We start from the raw sequence: 21,370 nt of genomic DNA, 5'->3' as shown, positions 1-21,370 counted from the left end.
AAACACAAGCGCATCACATCCATGGTTGGCTGGGTTGTGCACATGGTTAGAGACCACAGTACAGGCGGCAAGCTGAAGCTGTAGCACCGGCTGTGTCGCACTGCCCAGTGGCCACCTAGGCTTTCTCTGTCGTGCAACGTGCATCGGGCTTTCCATGGTGATGTTTTCCAGGCATCTTCCTGTGGCTTGCGTACTGGCTGGGCTCATGTGCGTACGTTGGTGAAGCCCCGTGGTGGTGCTGCTGCATGTAGCGTTTAGTGGCTCTTGTGGCGATGAACGATTCCACAGTTGGCAGTAAACTAGGCCATGGCAACTCCTTAGGAAGGGCTGGTCTTCCAAATGCAAGTGCAAATGCTGACAACGCCTCCCCTTCATTCCAGTATGAGGCTGCGGTAGAGATGCCTTGTCGCGCACATGCTGCTGTAAGTGGAGGCTTGAGCAGCAGCAACGCCTGCGGTATGGACAGTAGTGGGTCCGTTTGTGAAGACGCAAACAGCAGATTCATTTCAGGAGTTGCTGGAGGTCAAATCTCAAACGGCGCGCCGTTGGGACGTCACTTTTGTATCGATCCCCTGCACGCATCAGCAATGCGCGCTGGCTCATTCAACCAGGAGGCCTGTTCTGGTATGCCAGGGATGCAAGCAGGGGAACTTCCTGAGCAAAGCAGGGCTTCTGACGGTGCGATGGTGGCACCCTTGAGTTGTACGGCAACCGATATTGCGAAGAAGACGAATCCCGTGCTGCAGTATGCATATTGCAAGGACGGGAACAGTGATGTGGAACGAGAACACTGCAGCAGCTCGGTGCATGCATCATCAGCTTCTCGTGGCTGTATTAGAGGTTGCGTCGTGGCGACACAGCCAGCAGACGAAAGCGTCAGCAATCCACAGGATACCCAGCCCGCAGCAGGCGGAGCAGAAGCGGCATCCCCAGCCGGTGGAGTTTCCTGGGCTCAAGCGGAAGGGAGATCTTATCAGGCTCGTCTAGACGAACTGGTCCTCCTCTCATTTAATGCGGGGCTTCTGGAGTATAAACTCTGCGGCCTCCGCGTGTACCAGAACCCCCCGTTCACTCAGCGTCGTCTTCACCACATCCCGGGTACTCCACTTGAGACTTGCGTGCCTAATTTCTGTGGTCCTGGTGTTCTGGTTCATGCTGTTCTACAGATCGTCACTCATTACCTTGTCACCCGTACGAATAGTCGATTTTCTCCGGCTGCAGTCTGCGAGGTTATATGGATTTAACTGTTGGAAAGGCATCCTGCTGGTTCTGGTGTCTCTGTTGTGGTGATGCCGTTGTTTTCAGCGGCGCTGTTGTCCACTGAAGCTGACATAATTTGCCTTCAAGAGGTTTATGGGGACAATCACGCGGACTTCATCATTGAGAGCACTCGTCACAAGCTACCTTTCGTTGGTGAGTTAGTTCTGCAGAAGCACCATTCCTGTCCCTTGACGGGTTGTTTGTTCCACTTCCCACGCTTACCTTTACGGTCCTACCCATGTTTCTATGATGGTTGAAGTTGTCTGGTTTTCTACTGCAATTTCCGGATCAAGATGCTGCGGGTTGAGGATTGGGAGAGATGAACTGTTTCAGGCCGCCGCACGTCGGGGGGTCGTTTTTCTCTTCATAATGGCCTCATGGTCCTCAGCAAGTATCCAATAGTCCACACTCAGTTTCACAGATTTGAAGATGTAAGTCAATTTATGGCAGGAATGCTGTATGTAGGGTGAATATACTTGGTTAACTTCTCTGGCGTACTCATTGACCTGCGTTCGCCGAAAGTTCATCAAGGGTTCCGCCGTAGGGCTGAAGGAATGCCTGCTCAGCTCCGGTATGTTGTGCTCCTATGAGATATCGCTTTCCTTCTTCTTCTGCAGGTGACGTACATAGAGCGTTGCTTTGCGTCAAAGGGGATGCTGGAAGTGGCTGTGGATGTTCCTTCCATTGGCATCAGTGAGCAGTAGACCCTTCCTTATTCACAGCATCTGAGTAGACGTTCTAGAGAAACTACGAGGATCCCTGTTTGGTGCGTGAAGTGGCATCTAGGTTTCGCTTTTTGAAGTGTGGCGGCTGCATTCTCAACAGTGCATGTAGGCAGTTTGGTCTGCTGGTAGTCAAGACTACGAGTGCATGTGCTGTGCGTCGCTTGTTCGTCCTGGCAGTCGCCATTTTCAATATTCATTTGGCTAGTGGAGCTGTCGACCCCGAATCTCGCTATGTGGAAGACGTGCGAGCAGCAGAGATACGGCAACTATTGAAAGCTTGCGACGATGCAGCAGACAGAGGTCATGTTCCTCTTGTTATCGGCGACCTGAATGCCGGTGCGGTATTCTCCTGCTATCTGCACTCCTGTTCTCAGTATACATTACCAGAAAAGGTTCTGCGTATCCTGCATCCGGACAGCTGACGGTAATGCTTTTGTGTATGAAGTGCTAGGTGGTGCCCTATTCGGATCGTCTCGATTTTCTGGTTGAGTTCCTTCTTTTGCCGTTTGTGCAGCTCCCCACTTATGCGCTTCGAACTACAAATGCTTTGTGGAGCGAGGTTGGCGGGACTGCTGGTTGCATGTGCACGGGCACCAGCGCCATTTGCTGCAGCATCACTTGCTTCATCAGCAGCAGCTGTTGGAAGAGCAACAGCTAGACGATCAGGGAATAGAACTGCACGACCGACACATTCGCAGGGATTTGTTCGTGCGCGTTAGGAGACAGCGGCGCATGAAGTTGAGGAGAGGTCCGGACCTTGAGACACTGCAGCCGCCGCCCCAAACGCCACCACAAGGGACGGCGTCTTCCGCGCATGGGAAATCCATGCAGCAGCGCCAGGGCGGCAGCTCCCAGGCTACGTCACCTCGCGTCCCCACTGTGAGTTCTGATGCGGACTCCAGTGATGCAGAGAAAGAGCAGAAGCAGCAGCTGTTAGGGCAACGACGCAAGCAAAGGAAGTTCCTCTCTCACAGGAACGATGGATCCGGTCCAAGCAGCATATCAGTGCAGCGAGAGACCAACACCTATTTCGGAGGTGCTACGAACGTCAATTCGAATGTAGGGGCTGGAGGTAGCTCACCTGCGGACACTAGTCGTGATTTTTCTCGAGGAGGGTCGCTAGAGCTGTGCAGTAGTAGCTCTAGCGATGCCACCGCTGCAGGGCCACGCAGACCCAGAGTTAGGAGCAAAAGTGCTTTAGGTGGCCGTACTGACGGTGAAGAATCGATTCCGCCGGCAGGAGGTTTACTGGGGGGTTATTTTGGCAGGGCAGGAGGAGGCGTCCAGCTTCCGTTAGCCTTTGAACTGCCAGCTGCTGCAGCGTGGGCGCACCGCGAGTTTTTCCTCACGGCAAAGCGACGGCTCATCGAGCAGCAGCAGAAGTGGCTTGGTGGAGGGGACAAAGCTCCAGTTCTGGATGTACGTCTCTCACTTGCTGCTCCGCAACACCACCAGCGGGGCGTGGATGCGACTCCTCTTGCTAGTGACTGCTCTCTTGCGTCATGCAGCACAGCACTCACTGCGGCACGCAGTGGTGACACAGCGTTAGTCCCTGCGAAGGCCTGGCGCCCTGGATTTCTTGCTCCAACTCCGGTAGATAACCAATGGCCTAAGGATGGGGCGGATGGCACTGTTGCTGATTGGCTGCTCTCCGACACAGACGAAGAGACAGAGTCTGGAGAAGGCTGTGACACTGTTATACATTGCCCGCCCGAAGAGGATAGGGCATCTTCCTCTCCATGTTCAAGAAGAGACTTCACTTGGGACCCTGAGAACCCCCTAAACTCAATTGGGCCACATGCGGGCTGTCACGGGCTTCGCTGCGACTATGTATTCTTGCCTCCCCACCAGTTTGCTGGGGGCTTGTATCCTTTCCTTCCTGTAGCTGCGGACATCCTTATGCGGGACCCTCGCGTTCTAGTTGATGCGTGCTGTTTTGGTTGCTTTGGGGAGGTGATGCTCGTGACATTAAGTGATCACTACGCTGTTCGCATTACGTTGCGCCGAAGCACCGACACAGATATTGCCGACTTCTGGGGCTCCTGTGCAGCAGAAGCGGCTGCCCTTCGCTCCGCCCGTGCAGCAACAGGGGACCAATCAGCTGCCGACTAGGCGGCTAGCTTACAAGCGAACGACCAGCGCGCTGTGCCTGTGAAGGCCGGCGGTAATTCAGGTTTGTACAGAATTCTGGGTGATAAGCCTCAGGCACATTTGCAGCCGACGGCTTCCAGCATAACGATTATGGGTTGTATTCTTTCTGTGCCTCTTCTCACATGTTCATGCATGGTTTTTTGTGAGTGGAGGGCGCCCTAGGCAGATCGACTTAACCGCACCTGACCGTTTTTCATCCCGTGAGCGTCTACGAGATATTGCCGTAATTGCATCGCAGACCTCTAAAGCGGAACCACTTATGTCTTGCATTATTTTAACTGAGAATATATGTAACAATTTCCCTTAACGAACTGCTCATGCACAGTTCTCGCTGAACGAGAATGTTGGGACCTGCGTGCGGAATCTGCGTTCAACTGTTGATCCAGCGCCAAGGCGCACCGGCGCCAGCAAATGACATTCTCATCCCGCCTGTCTATTGTTGGTAGGCGATATGCGTAACCTTTCGGCCAAAGTTCGGCCAAAGTTATGGGAGAATAGTCAATAGAAAGTTCCCTGAATATGCGGTTGTGCTCTCTAAGGCGGCTATTCTAAGAGAGGCAGCCTTGAGTAGCTTGCCCGTAGGTTAACACGCTCTTGTGTCTGGACGGCAGGTGTACTTCTGGATACGCCCCCACATGTTTCTGAGTGCACGATAAGCTGGTTGTCTTCTTCTTATTGTTTCTCTGGGCAGGGCTCGCACTCACAGCCCAATATCCAAAAGCTCTTCAGCGGGGTCGATTTTATTGCCTTTTACGTCATTCTGAGTTAGGGAGGGGGAAGCGGCCTTTCTCCGTTCTCTGAAGCGTAGGTCGTTCATCACCGCTGCTAGTTCCACCCTTTCACACCTTAATGTCCTCTCAGCAGAAGGGCCAGTTGCGTATTGCCTCTCTCCAGGGGATAGACCTGCTGTGAACCATAGACAGCGAAGCTCTGTGACCAACTTAGGAAGTCCGTTGGCCAAAGACTGATACTGTAGAGATCCGTTGCTTGCCCACTTTGTTAGTTTCCTTAATTCTTCCAAATCCTGTTCCCCTGCCTACTTAGGGAAAAGAAGTCATCATAGCGCGTTTCGGAAGGATCCTATTGTGCAGATATGCTCCGAAAAAGTCGTGCTCTTGACTAGCTACGGATTCCGTCTTTCAGATTCTAACCAAGACGACAATAGGAACTGTAGCTGTCCGGGTTCGTCTTGAAGACGAAGGAACACCTCTAGAGAAGCAAGGAATTATTTAAATGATCGGCAGCGGATGATGCAGTGTTCATGCGTGGCTTTTTAGTGCCAAACGCACTTCTCGCTGGATAGGCCGCTGCTACTGCGTTCCTTCAAGTACGACGAGGAGCTCACCCGTTGCTCGTCCCCAAAACAGAGGTCAAAATCGTTACCAACTTCCGTTATGCAGGGAGAAAACTGAAATTTCGATTTCTGCGAAACTGTCAAAAATGTCCTCTATTGTTTCATAAAGCCTCCTTCTAAGGATTGCTATGCGAATGGCTTCCCAGATGTAGGGGTGGGAGTCCCATCTCACGCTTATTCTCTTCAACAATGCGGCGCTACCAAGTGTAGGAAGACTCATACATATCTGCGGAGGATCTTCGTGAGGTGCAAGCGGGTCAAAATGTTTGTGTATTCCAAAAGCCAGCTGACCTCCCCTCCCATTTCCAGGTGTTGTCAAAACAGTGGCACAAAGACCTGGGCCTGGTCAGGAGAGGCTGTGAAGTATAATGAGCACACCGGGGGAGGCGGCCTATCTCGGGTTGCCGCACTGCTTGCTGCAACGCCGGCTGCATGGCAACCCCATTTACGCGCATACTTAAGCAGCCTTTGATGCACGCACTAACATAGTAGATAATTGTTACTCGCTTTCTTCCCCTCGGTAGCCAACCTGTGCAGATAAGACGTCACCCGAACCATGCCGCAGCGTTACGCGTGAGCTGTCACTGCCCCCTACTGCCGTACCCCCATATAACCTGCAGTTCAAACTCGTGAGCTGTGCCATGAGGGAGTAGTCTAGTGTTAATCTTGTGCATTTTAAGAATATTTTTCTATAACGGCGCTGGCGTAGAACCCAGCGAAGGCCGCATCGCCCCACAGTGCATAAGGGGAACCTCTATCCCACTTGAAGTTTGGAATTGTGTGAGGAAAAAGTTGAAGATTGAACATGTCGCAGTCCCTAGCCAAGATGCAGCTGCACTGTGCAAGACAACACGGCGAGATATGAAGAGCCACGAATGAAACAACCGACGTCTGACAGGGAGGGTTGCTGTTACTATTAGGAGGCTTACAATTTTTTGTGCAAAATAACATTTTGTTTATTTCTGTAACAGAGCACTCGTATAGGCACAACTCTTCACGAAGAGTCGTACTTAAAGGCAACGGCCCTTCCTTTAAGGCCCACCGCGGTGGCTATTTGGGCGCCGTTAACCCCGTGGGGCTTTTCGTCTGCTTGGTAAGCTCACATATACAATAACCCTAATTTTGTTTCCCTTCTTGCTTAGGTTGCTTAGGTATTCTATAACCGTCTTCAGCATCACAGGTAATCCTTTTCGGGCGTTTCCCCCGTTCTGCTCCGAGAAGTTCATCCATGTGGACGCTGAGCCGTTTGCTTAACTTAAGGGCAAAGCTGGAAATGCGAGGTACTGTATTTGCAGTTATCTTGTTCGCAGTACTCTTTAGCCGCTCAGCGGTGGCAGAGGAAGCCTCCTTGCTGCTTCCCGCGGAGGCGCCGGCGGAGGGCGCCCTCCCGCAGCTCAGCAGTCAGGATGAGGGCGTGAATGGAAGCTTTGAAAGCTATGCCGCGAATGGCTTGAAAGCTTCATTAGAACTGAGGAGACTACAGGCTCAGGAACCCCGCAAGTCGATCCCTCATCCTAAAGGTTTCCCGGCGATTCTGGGTGGCGCTGGCCTTCTGGGCCATGCCGCTGCGCAGGGGTGGAAGGATTGGGACACGGTTGCATTTCCGAGACCGGCTGCTGCACTTCTGCTTGGAAGAGCGAGATTGGATACAATTAACCTTGGCTTATTTTCCTTCATCATTGGACTCTTCCTCCTCTGGTTAGGGATGAAACGCAGATGGAATAGTCATAAGGACAGGAGCCAGAAGAGACTTGAAGACATGCTGCAAAAAGAAAGGACCGCGGCACTAGCACAAAGCAGAGGGAGGGCATAAAACCAGCAATGAAAATAAGTGGTCCTCACGCGTTGCAAATCAATTTCTTCCGTCCGAGCACAGTAACGATTTGTAGTTGATTGTACTTCAGCGATTCTTGACAGTAGCATATCCGTCTTGCACACTTCACTGTGCATTGTTTGAGTACTTGGACCACTCTACGATGGAGAGGTTGGCCTACAAACAAGTGTGGCTTTTGCATTACAGCTTGCTTTGCTACCAATCTTATTAAGGTTTTGTCACTGGGCCAGGTCTGCAGTCCTTGGGCTCCCAATCGTTTTGAGAACTGGGGTAGATAAGCCCATTCAGACGGCAACCCCACAAGGGAGGCAAGGAGAATCAATTTCATCTCTTGTCGTTCCCGTCTGTCCCAATGTTATTATTTCGAGGGAAATGTGCACAATTATGGAACTAGGAGCACAGTTAGGGTGCATTCCCAAATGCCTTGTCAGCATCAGGCGTCCCCAGAGGATGGTGCTCGCTTTTCTTAGGCTGTCGACTGCAGCTTTTCTAGGGGAGCGCATGTTCATCGCCTTTAGTATAAGCTTATAATGCGAGTAGCTCAGGTGAAGTAGTTCAGACTTGACTTCTTTTTCGCCTGAACTGCGGCGATACCCTGGACGAAATCCTCGTGCTGTAGCTCTGATGCGTTGCGACGAAGTGCAATCATCCCAGCTTCGACGCAGACGGCCTTTAGCTGAGCTCCGTTAAAGTCGTCAGTACTCCTAGCAAGCTCCCGGAAATTCACGTCTGCACACACCATGGGAAATGAGTTCACCGCTGTACACGTCCCGTGAACCAACGCTGATGACTTTTCCGATGTGGAAGGCCAAAAGCACATTCTGGAGAATGTATCTGCGGTGCGGTGGCAGCGGACCGACCCGCCCCCAATTCAAGTGGAACCTACCAGCCTTGTTAACGGTCATCTTCCGGGCATGAATTTGCAAAATTCGCTCTCTGGCGTCTTCGTTGGGGTGAGGCAATTCAATTTTTCTATCGAGTCTGCCCGAACGAAGCAAAGCGGGGTCCAGTACGTCTGGCCTGTTGGTTGCTGCGATTACCTGCAAAGCCAAGGATGCCAAAATCACAGCGTAGTAGCAGCTGCTGCGTAGTGAACCAGACAGAATATATGAAGAAAATTTTCTACACGGATGCTGGAGGAAGCGAGCGAATGGAACCCTTGCACGACGGTTGCACTGAACCCTGGAACAATAAAAGCCAAATCCCAGAAACTTACTTTGATACGATCGTCGCTGCTGAAGCCGTCCAGCTGGTTGAGAAGCTCAAGCATGGTTCGTTGAACTTCACGATCTCCAGACAACTCGCTATCGAACCGCTTCGTTCCGATAGCGTCGAGTTCATCTGCAATCAGTTGCCACGAAATCGCAGTATCTAAATGGCGCACATCACTAAACCACCAGAGTCGCAAGTTACATATCCTTACGGAAAACAAAAATGCAGACGGAAACATGTGTGCGCTCATCGATGAGGGGAAACGAAGCAAAAAAGCTGTCGGGAGCTAACGTACCAATAAATATGATTGCAGGCGCTTTTTCCTTTGCCAGTTCAAAGGCATCGCGGACCATCTTTGCACCATCACCAATAAACATTTGGACCAGCTGTGGGCCTGCCAATTTCAAGAAAGTCGCCTTGGTCTGCAGAGTCAGGCACGTGCATATGCTTCAATCTACCTGCCCAGGATTTGACGTTTCCACAGCAAGCATTGTGAGCCCGTGGCAAAACTCGGTAGGGGTGCATACGCGTGTATCGGGAGATGCAAGCAGACAAACGTAGGCACGGCAAATCCAACGTGATGAGTGCTTCACTATGGGCGCCTTGTGGTCGCAGCGCATTAAGAAACATCAATTGTACTCGAAGCAGCAGCACAGATAAAGCACTCAATAAGCACGTAGTGCTATCAGATGCCTCCAATCCAGACATAGAGCGGATAGTACCTGCGCTGCGCAAGCTCTTGCTAGAAGCGTCTTCCCTGTCCCAGGCGGCCCGTACATCAGAACTCCTGCGCCATAACCCGAGCTGCTTTACACAAGAGATGTGTTGAAAAATTCTGGATCCAAACATTCAATAAACGGCCAACGGAAAACACGAGTGGCACATACACCGGAAAAATATGATGCGGTTACTCAATCTGAGAGCAACTCATGAGTTGACGAACACGCCAATAACCGTTCGCGAAAACGAAGGGCAGAAGCAGCTGACCTTTTGGTGGTCGAATGCCGATTTTATCAAAGCGCTCCTTGTGCGTCATAGGAAGAACTGCAGGAAAACAGGGGGCAGCAAAACCACGAAGTACGTGCGTGCTTGCGTGTCTGCGTCTGTCGAAGCATGAGCGTGGATGTTCGTCTCGTTGCGTTGATTCTGTGGGCTTCAACTCCTCGCGGATGCATATAACCCCACTTTATACACTTTATTCTGCCACTCCATAAGCTCCACGCCATCTACCAACGTGGTTCGCTCGATTTGGTTGTGCGTTGCGCATACCAATGGCCTCAATTAGTTCTTGAATCTGTTTGTCGAGGCCCCCAACATCACTGTACTCCTCTGTGGGCCGTTCGTCAACCTCCATTGCCTTTACCCTGGCATCGTATTCCGCAGGCAGCTTATCCAGCACCAGGTACGAGTCCTTGTTGACCCCTACCTGCACGGCGCAAACAATTAGTCCTAAACCCTCAACAACTGGTTCTCAACAGTAGACCCTCAATCCTTACGAACATATACCCACGCACTTCACCACAGACGCCGTTCGCAACGCAAAACGAGAAGACCAAGGCAAACGCTATACTGCAGAAGCAAGCGAAAGTACAAGCACTTGCACACCAGGTCTCCCGGCTTCAGTTGGTCTGCCTCCACAAGGCCAATGACGGGAAGAAAAACAGTCTGCAAAGCCCGCAAAACACAGCGCAGCTCCGCCCCCCAACCCTTAGTCGACATACGCGTAGCGACCCTACGCTGCACTAAGTTCACTAGATCGTTTACTCCCGTACCTGTCTTGTAGAGGTCTTGATGACGATGCATTTCCCCTTTCGCTGGAGGTCGATGTCTGTGGCTGCCCCGTCCTCCTCTCCCTCTTCCTCATTGTCGAACAACTGCAACACACAAATACAAATTCTACAAGCATGCGCAGAATGTAGTATTATTTCGGTCCAAGAAGTCTCTGTTGCGGCTGCTAGCCCCTGCCATCTGCAAACGCCACCCTGCATGCAGAAGTACAAATGAGCGCGTAGACGCACGCACGGAAGGTGACGAAGGACACCATACAAACGCACTAGCGCCAGGTCACACTCATTGCTAATGGACATGGAACCGTACTTGCGAGCAGAATGCAGCTCTGTAACGTGCCAATAACCCCCTCTCACCTCGACAACGCTGCCGACGAGATACGGTAGCTGCTTGTTGAGCCGGATCTTTTCGATTGCTTCTTTGATCCTCTCCTTTAAGACACAAGGGCGCGCAGGCAATAGGCACATACAGCATAAGAAGCATTTATACATCCAAACTACACGAGTACAGCCGTACTCTATCTCTACGAAAAGCATAAATAGCTGCTATATGCACCAACGCGAAGTTGAGCAGTCATCGCCCTCCTTGAAGTGATGTGGATCCTCGAGCGCCCTGGACGTAACCATGCATTTAAGGCAACTGTAGCAGTGAAGAAACTTCGCCGATACTTAACATTTCCGCTTGGAAAGAGTACCTGCATGTTATTCAGCTCGAATTTGAGCTTGTTTGCTTCACTCTTGAAGTACTTGAGCTCGGAGTCGACTAAAGATGTCCTCATCCGCAGTTCTGCAGCCGTGAGATTAGCAACCTCCGCGGTTACACCGTCTTCTTCCCCCCAAACCTCTGCTGAATCCATTTTGTGCGAATATGGCAGATGCAGCACAGCGAGGTGAGCGAGACACATAAAGCGCACACCCGCACAGCCCCCGCGTCACGCGGGCGATAGTTCGGGCGGATGAAATCGCAAAAATAAAGAAAGATGGTCTACACAGGTGGCCCTCGTGCCTTCTAGACCTATTTGGCGTGTCTTATCCTGCTGGGGACGTGGGAACGAAGAGGTGTGCCGATACACCACTACCCTAAACCGACTCGGCACCCGGACCTTTAAGGAGCAGCCAGACCAGCTCTAACATGGAATAGCATAGGTATTTTTACATAAGAGGGAGAGGACAAGCGACAGCCCGACCGGCTTTTCCTGCATGCAGAAGTTGCGACCGCCACACAAGCAGAACAGTGGTGATTGGAAAAGTGAATGGCCCACAGACCCTGTGGCTAAGATAAACTGGAGCTAATTTGCCGCAAAGGGAAAGAAAGTAGCGCCGGCAACAGCAGCAGTTGCAACAGGAACAACGGCAGCTACTCCAACGGTAGCCACCACGGTCGACTCGTTTATTGCTCACAAACTGTCGTCTGCGTTGCTTGGGACCCTCCTAATTAAATTAATAAACTACTGTGTCTAAATGCAATTTGTTGTTGGACTTTTGCCCTATTCTCGTAGCTGGTGCTTCTGCCCTTTTCGCCTATATGTTTCCCTTCAGCGCACGCGCAGCCGCCCGCAGGCGGCTACGCAAGTCTTACTGCGAAGGGTAGGTCTTCGTGCGCAAATAAATTATTCCAAAATATGCAGGATAACAATACTTTGCGAATTATTATCCAATTGCACTAACTATAATAGGTATGAGTCGTTGGCTCTAGAGTGGTCGTGCGGCGCGCCTTGTTGCTAAAGGTTAGATGCTGTGCGTGTAGGATGCAAGCAGTGGGAGAGACAGTTGATGCTCAAATTAGTTTCTAAACTATTTTTTATGTCATATAGGATTCTCCTTCTAGCAGAAGGTGCTTGCAACTATCGGCAGCTTGTCGCCGTAACCTAACTGAACGCATGGCTCCCCCTAGAACTACTAGTGGCATAAGATGCAGATCAGTTATTATTTCAACTGGTAAACAAAACGTTTAAAGGAAACTGGAACAGCTGAAGTGCAGGCGGCGGCATTCGAAGCCCAGTAAACTTGCAGGTGGTTCCTGCTCCAGTGGTTGCTTACTTGTATACTGTCTAGTGTGTACTAAGTTGGTGCATGTATTTCTACTTCAGTGCAGTCTGCCGACAAAAGGCTTAAATTTTTGACAATTGCCTACCACGTTAGTGCACGCAGCAAGAGGGGCTGTGGGTCTGCCTTGCAGCGCTCGTTGCGGCGGGGTGCATTGCTACTCATTTCAGGCCGCCTCCATTGCCCCAGCCCTGCGCTCTTCAAGCGGCTGTGGCCAAGACGAATAGGGGCTGGAGGGAGGCCAATTACTTTTAGTAACTATTGAGTATTTTGGTTCTATTGCAGCTCACGGCGATTCTCGCATTTGATGGGGGGCCTTCGTACCACCTGTAATCATGTTCAGTACTGGAGGGCCCAGTAAGCACAAAGCGAGTAACCCTTTGGGCTACGCATGGGGAAGGCGGTCGGGGATGCTTGCCTGTGGTATTACCTGTGCGGGAGCGGTTTTTGCGCAACGTGGGTAGGCTGGCCTTTCCTCCCCATTAGCCTTAGCAGTCATGGTGCTTACTGACCGGGGACAGTAAAGAGGGAGCGCTGCACTTTTGGGGAGCGCTTAGCAGAAGTGAAAAAATTTATACCAAGGTAGCTGACGAGAGCACTAGTCTAAAGATGCCAACTCTGAAAGAAGGTGAAGGCTGCGCCATGAAGTAACGTAATCCTCGAAAACTGACCCGTGAAGTTCTTATCTACGGAGATTGGCACCTGCATACTTACATTTTGGTCTGCCAAGACTTAGTTTGTCTGCGAACACTTCATAGGCCCCCGTGAACCGGGTCCACACAGTTTTCTGCCTTCACGCTTCATTCCGTGTAGTTGGGAATGGATTTTTGCTCGAAGTCCTGCTGCTCTTCTATGGCGAAAAATTCCTGTGGATACAGTAGGTCTACTTATGTGCAAAACTAATGATAAACAGTGAATCTACAGCTGCGCCATGCAAGGTGGTATGCACCGCCAAACAAAAATACTTGCGGCGCCTTTTCCACCTGCGCTGTCAATCGGCTGGTGCGAGATGGGCAATCCCCTAAAATCACCCCGGTCGCATGCGGCCGCTGTTCAACGCTGCGAATAGCGCATTCGAAACTAAGGAATAAACCAGCTGCAATGCTTGTTACGAAAGACTTTGGTGCAGGCATGCGCTGCAACTACTGTAACGCTACTTGATCTGTAATGATGAGATGCCCCTCTTACAATTCCTGCTGCCTTAAAATGCACTGTACAGTTAGGAGTGTACACAGAAGCCATCTGCGACAGCTATGATGCGTGTGAGTCACGGGGCGCTTCCCGAGCAAATTCGTCGACGGAGTGCAAAGAAGCAGCTGGTTAGCTGGTCATCGGTACTAGCTTGACAGTGTACATTCCTGTTGCCAAGGACATCAGGCAGCCAGAATCTCAATGTTTTGAGACTTCGTGTTTTGCCCTCACGTAATGAAGAACACACGGGGGTCTATTTACACACAAGGCCGCACACAAGTATTCGCAGGAAGGCACATGCCCTACTGGTTCGGTGTCCACGTTCGCGCCTGCCACCGCATCTAGTCTGCAGAGCTCGGGCAAACGAATAAAAAGGGACTTTGTACACTATCTTTCTGTTAAACAGGCGGCCCTGCACGCGGCGTGGCTATGGGTGAAAGTCAGTCAGTTTTGGCGGCATCGCTCAGTGGTTGAGGCTTGTTGCTGCTCGCCTTATCCTGAGAATTTGTTGAGTTTTCTACAGTGACTGGGGAGCTCGCGTGGTGTTGTGAGGGAGGCTGGCTGCGGTTGCCGCCCAGCTGCTGGTGGGAGTTGTCCTTTTTCTGTCTAAGGCCCAGCGTCCCCTGCAGAGTCTCCTTGAGGTTCGTGAGCTCAAAATGACTATCATTCTTCTTTTTGGTTTTTTCTGCCGGGCCCTCTTCACATATCTCGGACGCCTTTAGCGCAGCCACGTCCTCCATATCCACGTCTAAGTCCAGCACCCCTAAACCATCTCCAGAACCTTGCCCGCCCTGCACAAAGGCGCCCAACAAACAACGTAAATAATTACACGCAGGGAAAAGCTTTGGAGAAAATGCACTAAAAAACAGACGAACACCTAACAACACGAAGGAAACAAGCGCTATCCTAGCAATGCTAGCCAACACGCCAAGATGAATCACGCAAGATAGGGCGTCGCATAGGTTGTCTCCTAAACGAAACAACAAGACGACAAGAGCAACAACGGAACGGCAACCGAACAAAAAACAGTAATGCCAAGACAACAGCAAAATACAAGAGCAAAAGCAACAAAAAGACAACAGACTCAAAAGCAAGAATGAGGACACCCGGGTACGAATTGTGAGTGGCGAGGCAAGTAGGCAGCTGCATGCCTGGCACAAAGGCACCCAGCCAGAAGCTATTGATTTGGCGAGATGTTTGCCACCAGAATCCTTTCAAACCCCCTAATTACCAACCCCCTCTCCCCCGTGCTCGCAAATGCTAATGTGGACAGAGCGATACGCACATGCCACAATGTATCCGCAAACCAGAAAGCATACGTAAAAAGCAAAAGGCGCTGGCCCAACCACAAATACGCGATGAAGAGTCATGCCCACTGCTGCCTACATTCAACCTGCTGTACATTCTACAGCCGCGGATTGCCGCTACGCTACAAACAGGCACGCAGGCACCCAACAGGTTCGAATGCATGCAAAATCCAACGCGGAAGACTTAGAAACGTACAGAAAGTAACATACATTGCTTACCCGAGGCACTAGGACACGCTTCTCCAGAAAAGGGTCGCTGCCTCGTCGCCCTCGATCAACCAGTTGAGCGAGTGGTCTGTCCGCATGCCGCAAACAATGGAGTAGCAGAAGGATTTGAGCCATAGGAAAGCCGGTAGCAACTGGCTTGGCTCTAGGCGGATGAGTCACAGCAAATGTTACATTTAGTGCTGTTGCAACAGCAGCTGCAGCGCACCTGCAAATCTTCGGAATATTGTATACTACAAGCATGCATACTTCTATGTTTGAATAAGCTTAAACACAAGCAGCCGCTACAGTGGCCTGCATATGCGTGTATTTGTGTACTTCCCAAAAACCAAGCACTAGGTTAAAACGGTACTTACCGGTTGGCTTGCTCCTGCCACAAGGCCCACTTCTGGTGCTGCAATTTCCGGAGGTTGTATGCAGCAGCTAATGCTAACCAAAGTATCCAAGGCAACGTTAGGACCATGACGAAGCTGATCCAGCATCCGAAGAAGGTGAAGAGCTGGGGAATGAAAAGACTGCCGATCCAGAGGACAAAGAAGCCAATGCCTATAGTGGAGACAAGAATGGGCAACCACCGTTCTGTTGATCTATAGAGCAGCCAGACGAGCACTTCAAAGCCCGTGAGGATCAAATATCCCAAGGCAAAAGCAATAGCCACCCCAGCCGTATACACCATGGCGTCAGGAGGGACGAAACGAACGCACAAAAGGTAGCGGTAGTTGTCGAGAATATCATCCATTACATCCTCCATCCGATTCTCAGCTATCTCCTTGAATTTCAGGCAGACATTGGTGGGATTGGAGTAGAAATCAAAAAAATGATGGTGATTTCTCAGCCCAAAACAATCGCTTTCCCACAAAACGCACTGTAGGTACAGCTGTAGGGGCCCCCGCCGCTTAGAAAAATCTATGGCTTTGTACGTCAAAACACAATACTGCCACACAAAGCAAAACATAACCAAAAGGGAGGCCCTGACCATCCAAATATACAGCATGCGGACCTTGTGCGCTTGCCTTCCCGACGTTATGTCGACATCAAAACAGTGCATCCTGCGCCGCTCGAGGGTCACCATGCGGAAAGCGTGCGGCAGAATAGAAACCGTACGGGATATGGAGTACATGATAAACAAACATATTATAAATATAGAACTCAGGACAAGTGTGAGTAAGTTGTATGTCTGAAGTGACCACCCCAATGGCTGGGGGGAGTACGGGATGTGCGTAGGCATCTCCATCTTGGCCAGGGAGTTCATAATGCTCTCTGTGGGCTGTATGCACTCTGTCACAGTGCTGTCTGAGGCACTAACGCGGCAAGAGCCCCTGAGCAACTCGTCCGTAGCTCTCCCCTTCGGCCACCGTAACTACAGAAACCGGCGAAGCTGCAGGTGTTGCCTACGAGAGAAGAAATGACCCAAGCATCGGCTTCGCCATTTCCTCCCAGACCCAAATCCACTCGAGGTGATGGATCTGGGAGATCCTCCGTAGCACGTACTGTTGCAGGAATAGGGGGCCCCTGCTTGCTAGGGGATATTCCTGATGGACTAGCGCCTCATAGGGGGTTCCAAGTAAAAACAAACCTCAACACCACTCAAAAGACTTGGAAAATGGCTCACAATAGGCAGCTGAGACAATTGACACAGCCGGGAATGGAGGTCTCTGCATGCACTGCAGCTGGGAGCCCTGACTCATCATTGAGAGGAGTCCCTCTGTAGAAAAGCAGGAGGTGGTGAATTTCTAATTTAGTTAGAAACAAAAGGCTTCTCATTTTGTGGTGACAACAAAGGGAAATCATTTATTCTGTTCGGGGGGAAGGGGGAGGGAGGGCGGCCCGGGAAACTGCTAACAGGTCTTCCGTAAGTAGTGGCCCAGATGGTGAAATGGCTACGAAGAACTGCTACCTAGAGAAAAGTCCCGCATCAATTCCCATTTTCTTTTAGCCTGCACTACTTTGGCTGCAACCCAAGTTGTCTTTCTTCACTTTATCTGACTTCGCATACGTACATCCCAATCGCCAGTGTGGGTGTCGTTGGTGGCGTGCGAGAGGATTACCTTCGAGCTTTCAGATTCGCTTTCTGCCTCAGAGCAATAGATTAGTCTTCTTCTCTGAGTGCTATCAGCTACTTTACTTCAGGATCTTTTTTTTTTGACCTCCGGTGGCTGTTCAGCCAATAAGAGGGTGCTGGCATTGCGCACACGGCGGTATGTCATGAAAAAACCGGAATCGAGGGCCTCGCTAGATATTGTAGATTGTGTACTGAAAGGCCACGAAATAATGGCCAGCACACTGACTTCCGCACGTCCCGTTTAAACTGCAAACCCAGTCTCAAGCGGGATGAGATTCCTGAGGCAAGAAATGGCACGACTGACTCCAGGCAACTGTACAGTGGCAACTGCGTCGCTGCAGTGCGTAGGTTTGGTGAGGTAACTTGGACGATTCAACTCCGCACTCAACTGAATCCAAAACAGTGGAACCGTTTGAAATGGCGGAATTCTGGTCATCTCATCTACGTATATGTGGCCAAATTAATGCTCTTCGTCCTGAGTCCCAACAGAAATTATCCGGATAGTTGAGTTAGGTAAAATAAAGGGTGAAGGTGATGTGGGAAGGAGACGACTTGCTGTTGACATTATTAAATAGAGCGGCGAAGTGCAGATCATTCTTCAGATGCATCGGGCAGGGAACAATCTAGCGCAGTTTGCCAGTTGTTTATATTTGCTGTAGCTGCCGCCTCCCTACATCTTCCTGCTGCCGGCCGGCGCAGGGACGTGGGTATTGCTCCTGTTGGGGCGCTGTTCGCGTTCTGCCTGAGCAGGGAAAATCGCTTTAATACCGACCTAGCCAAAACGGGCAGTAAATACCAGTCGGTTAGCAACGACGGAATGCGCTTGTGGCATGGGCTTTAGCCATCCCTAAAGGGGCGGCTCAATACCAGAATATGAAAGGGGAAGCGTTGTCAGCTGCCTCGCCGCGCTAGTTGGGGAAGGTACAGGCCCCAGTAACAAAATAATTGGCTCTCGAGTGAACCTATGTATGTAAGTATGTGAACTTCTGCAGGCAGCAAGTGTATTGAAGGATCTATATTTATGCATCTATAGTTCTCTGGTCAGCCCAGTATAAAATTGTGCCGGGAAAGGCTGTTCTCGGCAGAATATTATGCTGGGCTGCGCAGAAAATCTACGTACATAAATATAGATGCTGAATCGTGTAGGGCATTTACGTGTTCCTCAGAAACTTCTACGGGCAAGTCATCCCCATCGACTCTTTCTAGCTGCCTGCCTCCCAATATTTTACGTAGTATTCTTGCTTTTTGTTAGTTCTGTGCGTTGCTAAGAGTCCAGAATCATTTTTTTCACCAGGTGCTCGTTCTTGCAATAAAATGCAATTCAATTCTTGCAGTGGCGTTCCTGAGGCTTCTTTATGCACTGCTGAGATGTTGTAAACAGCAGTTGGAACTCTACAGCTGCTAGCTTTCGGATTAATATACCAACAGCCAGGTCCAGTGTGAACTCAGGCAACCATGCTCCGACGTAGGGAAGCCGGCGAACAACGGGTCGAAGAGTGATTATTAACCCTTCCCGCTCCGGCACAAGGTATCAAGATTATCTGGTGAATTTTATTGTGCATAATGCCGCATATGCAGCTAATGCGGGCGCTTGCGTTGCTGTCAATTTGACCGTCTTGCTCCGGATGATTTACGACGGTCATGTTATTGCCGATACTGAGCATCTCCGTTATTTGGCGCCAGCAAGGTCTAAGAAACGTTGGGCTGCTGTCAGTAATGATGCTTTTTGGCACGCTGGAGGGCTTCCAGGAGTGACAAATGAATACGTGGGTATCTCCCCCAGCTATAACTGAACTCAAACAGGGAACGACGTGTGCACATTTGCGGAGTAGTCCATTCACAATGAGGGTAGGCCTAGTGCGAAAGCCGCTAAGATATCCGTCCAGGTCTACTTAAAGACTCTGCATATCTGTGAGTATGCCTCGGCTTTGACTGCTGATAGTCTGGACCGTCGGAACATACTCTTTGGCTGAGGAGCATATCCTAAGTCACGAAAGCAACCTGGCCATCCGCTCCGCTGTCGTGTTAACCCAACCATGGGCCGCTAGAGCATGTTTGGGCAACTTCCACGAAAACCTTTTGCGGAACGAAGGAAAAAGCACTGCAGCCAAGTGTCTATCTAAGGAGGAAGAACAAAATTTGTACGGGAAACGGGAATCATCGAAGACAAGCGCTGCTGTGGAGCAGTGTGTGCCTCAGTAATAGGGCCTCAGGAGGGTGCATCAGCGACCACGTTGGTTGGGATGCTTAGCCATGAACCCGTGAGCAGGCAAAGTTGCCGAGTAACTTCCCTGTCTAAATCTTGGAAACTCTTTGCCAGGTGTGCTGAAGATTGGCGGCCAGTTTGAGCAGCCAAACATCTGTCATATTATTATTTGTCATATTAGTAATATTGACCTTTCTTCCCTAGCCCCCAGACCGCGTAGGGCACCATGTGGGATACTTCTGCCTTTTTCTGTGAAGCGGTGCAAGTAGCAGGAGACTAGTGGCCAGTGCTCGTAGCCCTCTTACTGTTCTATTCCCTCTCCACAGCTTAGCCGGTAATGCAATGCCTTTTCCCGCGGGCAGCTCTGCAATAAACCACTGATGCAGGCGCTCTATGCCCAATGCGATGATTTCACTCACCAAGGCTGATAGTTCTTGATGTAGCGCTCTCTCCTTTGCTCCAGTGGCCTTTTATCCACTTGTTCAAGCTTTCTCGATTTCTCCATAGGCTCTTCCCTTGCCAACCTGGTGGAAAACCGCATATCGGAAGGCTTCCATTGTCCAGAAAAGTGGTAGTACATCACCACTCATATCGGAAAAGCTTCCATTGCCCAGGGAAGTTGTGTTAGTGCTATGCACAGCCTTTCCCGTGTCTCTCTCTCCATGCAAGATCGTTAACATAGAAACTGTAACTCTTTGAATGCGTTTTGAAAACTGTGTCACATTGCAGGTGGTCCAAGGAATTCCTCCACTGCCCTTTGCATCGGGGAGGAGGCGCCCGTCAAATTTGGATGATCGGCGAAAATGAAAGCATTATTAACGAAGTTTTTGCTTCGTAGAAACATTTATGGGTGGATGATGCATGGATAATGTGCTGGTTCCAATGGGGCAAGGCGCCCAGCCCTTTCTCGCCTGCCCCTCCGATGTCAAATCATGACGAACCTTTATTATTTGTGAAGGGAAAATGATGACCCTTTGAAAAAGATTCTAAACAGAGTGTAGAGAAGCTTTTTCTCTTTCCTTGGTGTAAGTGCCTTAATGACCTATTAAGGCCGTCTGGGGATGCGGGTTGCAGCCTCGTCTGCCCTTTTAAGCCCTGCATTGATTCCAAGAATAGCGCGAATCCCCCACCAGAAAACTCCCGTAAGCTGGAATAGAATGAGAATGCCGGGGATAAGCAGTTTGGCTTCCCTTCCACTTTCCGGCCATCCTGAGCACTACGGTACTGTGGAGGCGGCCTGCCCTGTATGGCAGCACTCTTTGCCGCAGCCCCTGTTTCCAGGTAACCCCGTAGGCAAGCCTACTCTACCCTCTTTTGATGTATGCAAAAGGGCCAAAGACAATTATTATGTATTTACTGTGACGTCAGTAATTAACCTGCATGCAAGTAGGTGCAGGTTGCACACCATCTCATTGATGGCATGCCATGGTACCCGCAGGAAATTTCCACCGAAACAAGGAACTGCTTCGTAGTCGTGCATGCTGTTACATTGTACTCACTGTATTTTCTACACTAATGACTACTACTACAATTGTATCGATCTAAATGCACTGGTGTTCTGGTTGTGCTTTCGGCAGGCCGTCAATGCAGATGTCCACTATTGAGGCAGAGATCCACCTACAGTATGAGGGGCCCAATAAAAACACATATATGTCAAGCAAAGGAAATGCCGTTCTTGTAGTGTGCATACAAGGCTCGGAGGATGATTTCCCGTCGCTGGCTTCAAAGCCCTGGCTTAAGGTCCTCACGGGGGCCAACAACACCAGAGAAATGGCCAATGGAACAACCCTTGGAACTCTTGAGTAATCGCGTTGCTTGCACTTGATAATATCAAAACAGTCTACCAAGCAAGCATAGCTGCAATGCTGCTGGCGTGCCGGTCCACCCAGCCCCCCGGCCACTGCATTACCAAGGCCCGGTAAACTCCTACATGAAATTTAAGCAGAATGTCATCATTAGAAGATAATACAAATATGCGTTTCAAAATGTAAATGATCGACTGTTTACTTG

The 21,370-nt window shown here is 50.5% G+C and overlaps 4 protein-coding genes across 4 annotated transcripts; 2 read left to right on the top strand and 2 right to left on the bottom strand.

Moving 5' to 3' along the window:
- Positions 1 to 272: 272 nt before the first annotated feature.
- On the top strand, positions 273 to 4,097 carry EAH_00005000 (endonuclease/exonuclease/phosphatase domain-containing protein, putative; the record flags this gene model as incomplete). The annotated part of the gene is made up of 6 exons (XM_013393057.1): positions 273 to 1,098; positions 1,306 to 1,413; positions 1,594 to 1,691; positions 1,878 to 1,953; positions 2,163 to 2,321; positions 2,500 to 4,097. 6 exons carry the CDS (start codon positions 273 to 275, stop codon positions 4,095 to 4,097), a joined length of 2,865 nt encoding a protein of 954 aa, XP_013248511.1.
- Positions 4,098 to 7,865: 3,768 nt separating this feature from the next.
- Positions 7,866 to 11,180, bottom strand: EAH_00004990 (26S protease regulatory subunit 6a, putative; the record flags this gene model as incomplete). Its single annotated transcript, XM_013393056.1, has 10 exons — positions 7,866 to 8,053; positions 8,211 to 8,364; positions 8,541 to 8,665; positions 8,832 to 8,930; positions 9,524 to 9,580; positions 9,806 to 9,962; positions 10,142 to 10,201; positions 10,309 to 10,410; positions 10,591 to 10,755; positions 11,019 to 11,180. The coding sequence occupies 10 exons, from the start codon at positions 11,178 to 11,180 to the stop codon at positions 7,866 to 7,868; spliced, it is 1,269 nt and encodes a 422-aa protein (XP_013248510.1).
- A 2,820-nt stretch (positions 11,181 to 14,000) lies between these two features.
- On the bottom strand, positions 14,001 to 16,212 carry EAH_00004980 (hypothetical protein, conserved; the record flags this gene model as incomplete). Its single annotated transcript, XM_013393055.1, has 5 exons — positions 14,001 to 14,351; positions 14,792 to 14,896; positions 15,087 to 15,162; positions 15,449 to 16,026; positions 16,162 to 16,212. 5 exons carry the CDS (start codon positions 16,210 to 16,212, stop codon positions 14,001 to 14,003), a joined length of 1,161 nt encoding a protein of 386 aa, XP_013248509.1.
- A 4,311-nt stretch (positions 16,213 to 20,523) lies between these two features.
- EAH_00004970 (hypothetical protein) lies at positions 20,524 to 21,166 on the top strand (the record flags this gene model as incomplete). Its single annotated transcript, XM_013393054.1, has 2 exons — positions 20,524 to 20,723; positions 20,938 to 21,166. 2 exons carry the CDS (start codon positions 20,524 to 20,526, stop codon positions 21,164 to 21,166), a joined length of 429 nt encoding a protein of 142 aa, XP_013248508.1.
- Positions 21,167 to 21,370: the final 204 nt, after the last annotated feature.

This window comes from Eimeria acervulina, genomic scaffold (genome assembly GCF_000499425.1).
Source record: "Eimeria acervulina Houghton genomic scaffold, Eah_scaff19, whole genome shotgun sequence".
NCBI lineage: Eukaryota > Apicomplexa > Conoidasida > Eucoccidiorida > Eimeriidae > Eimeria > Eimeria acervulina.
Note: the sequence above shows the minus strand (reverse complement) of the source record. Positions and strands in the feature narration are given on the sequence as shown.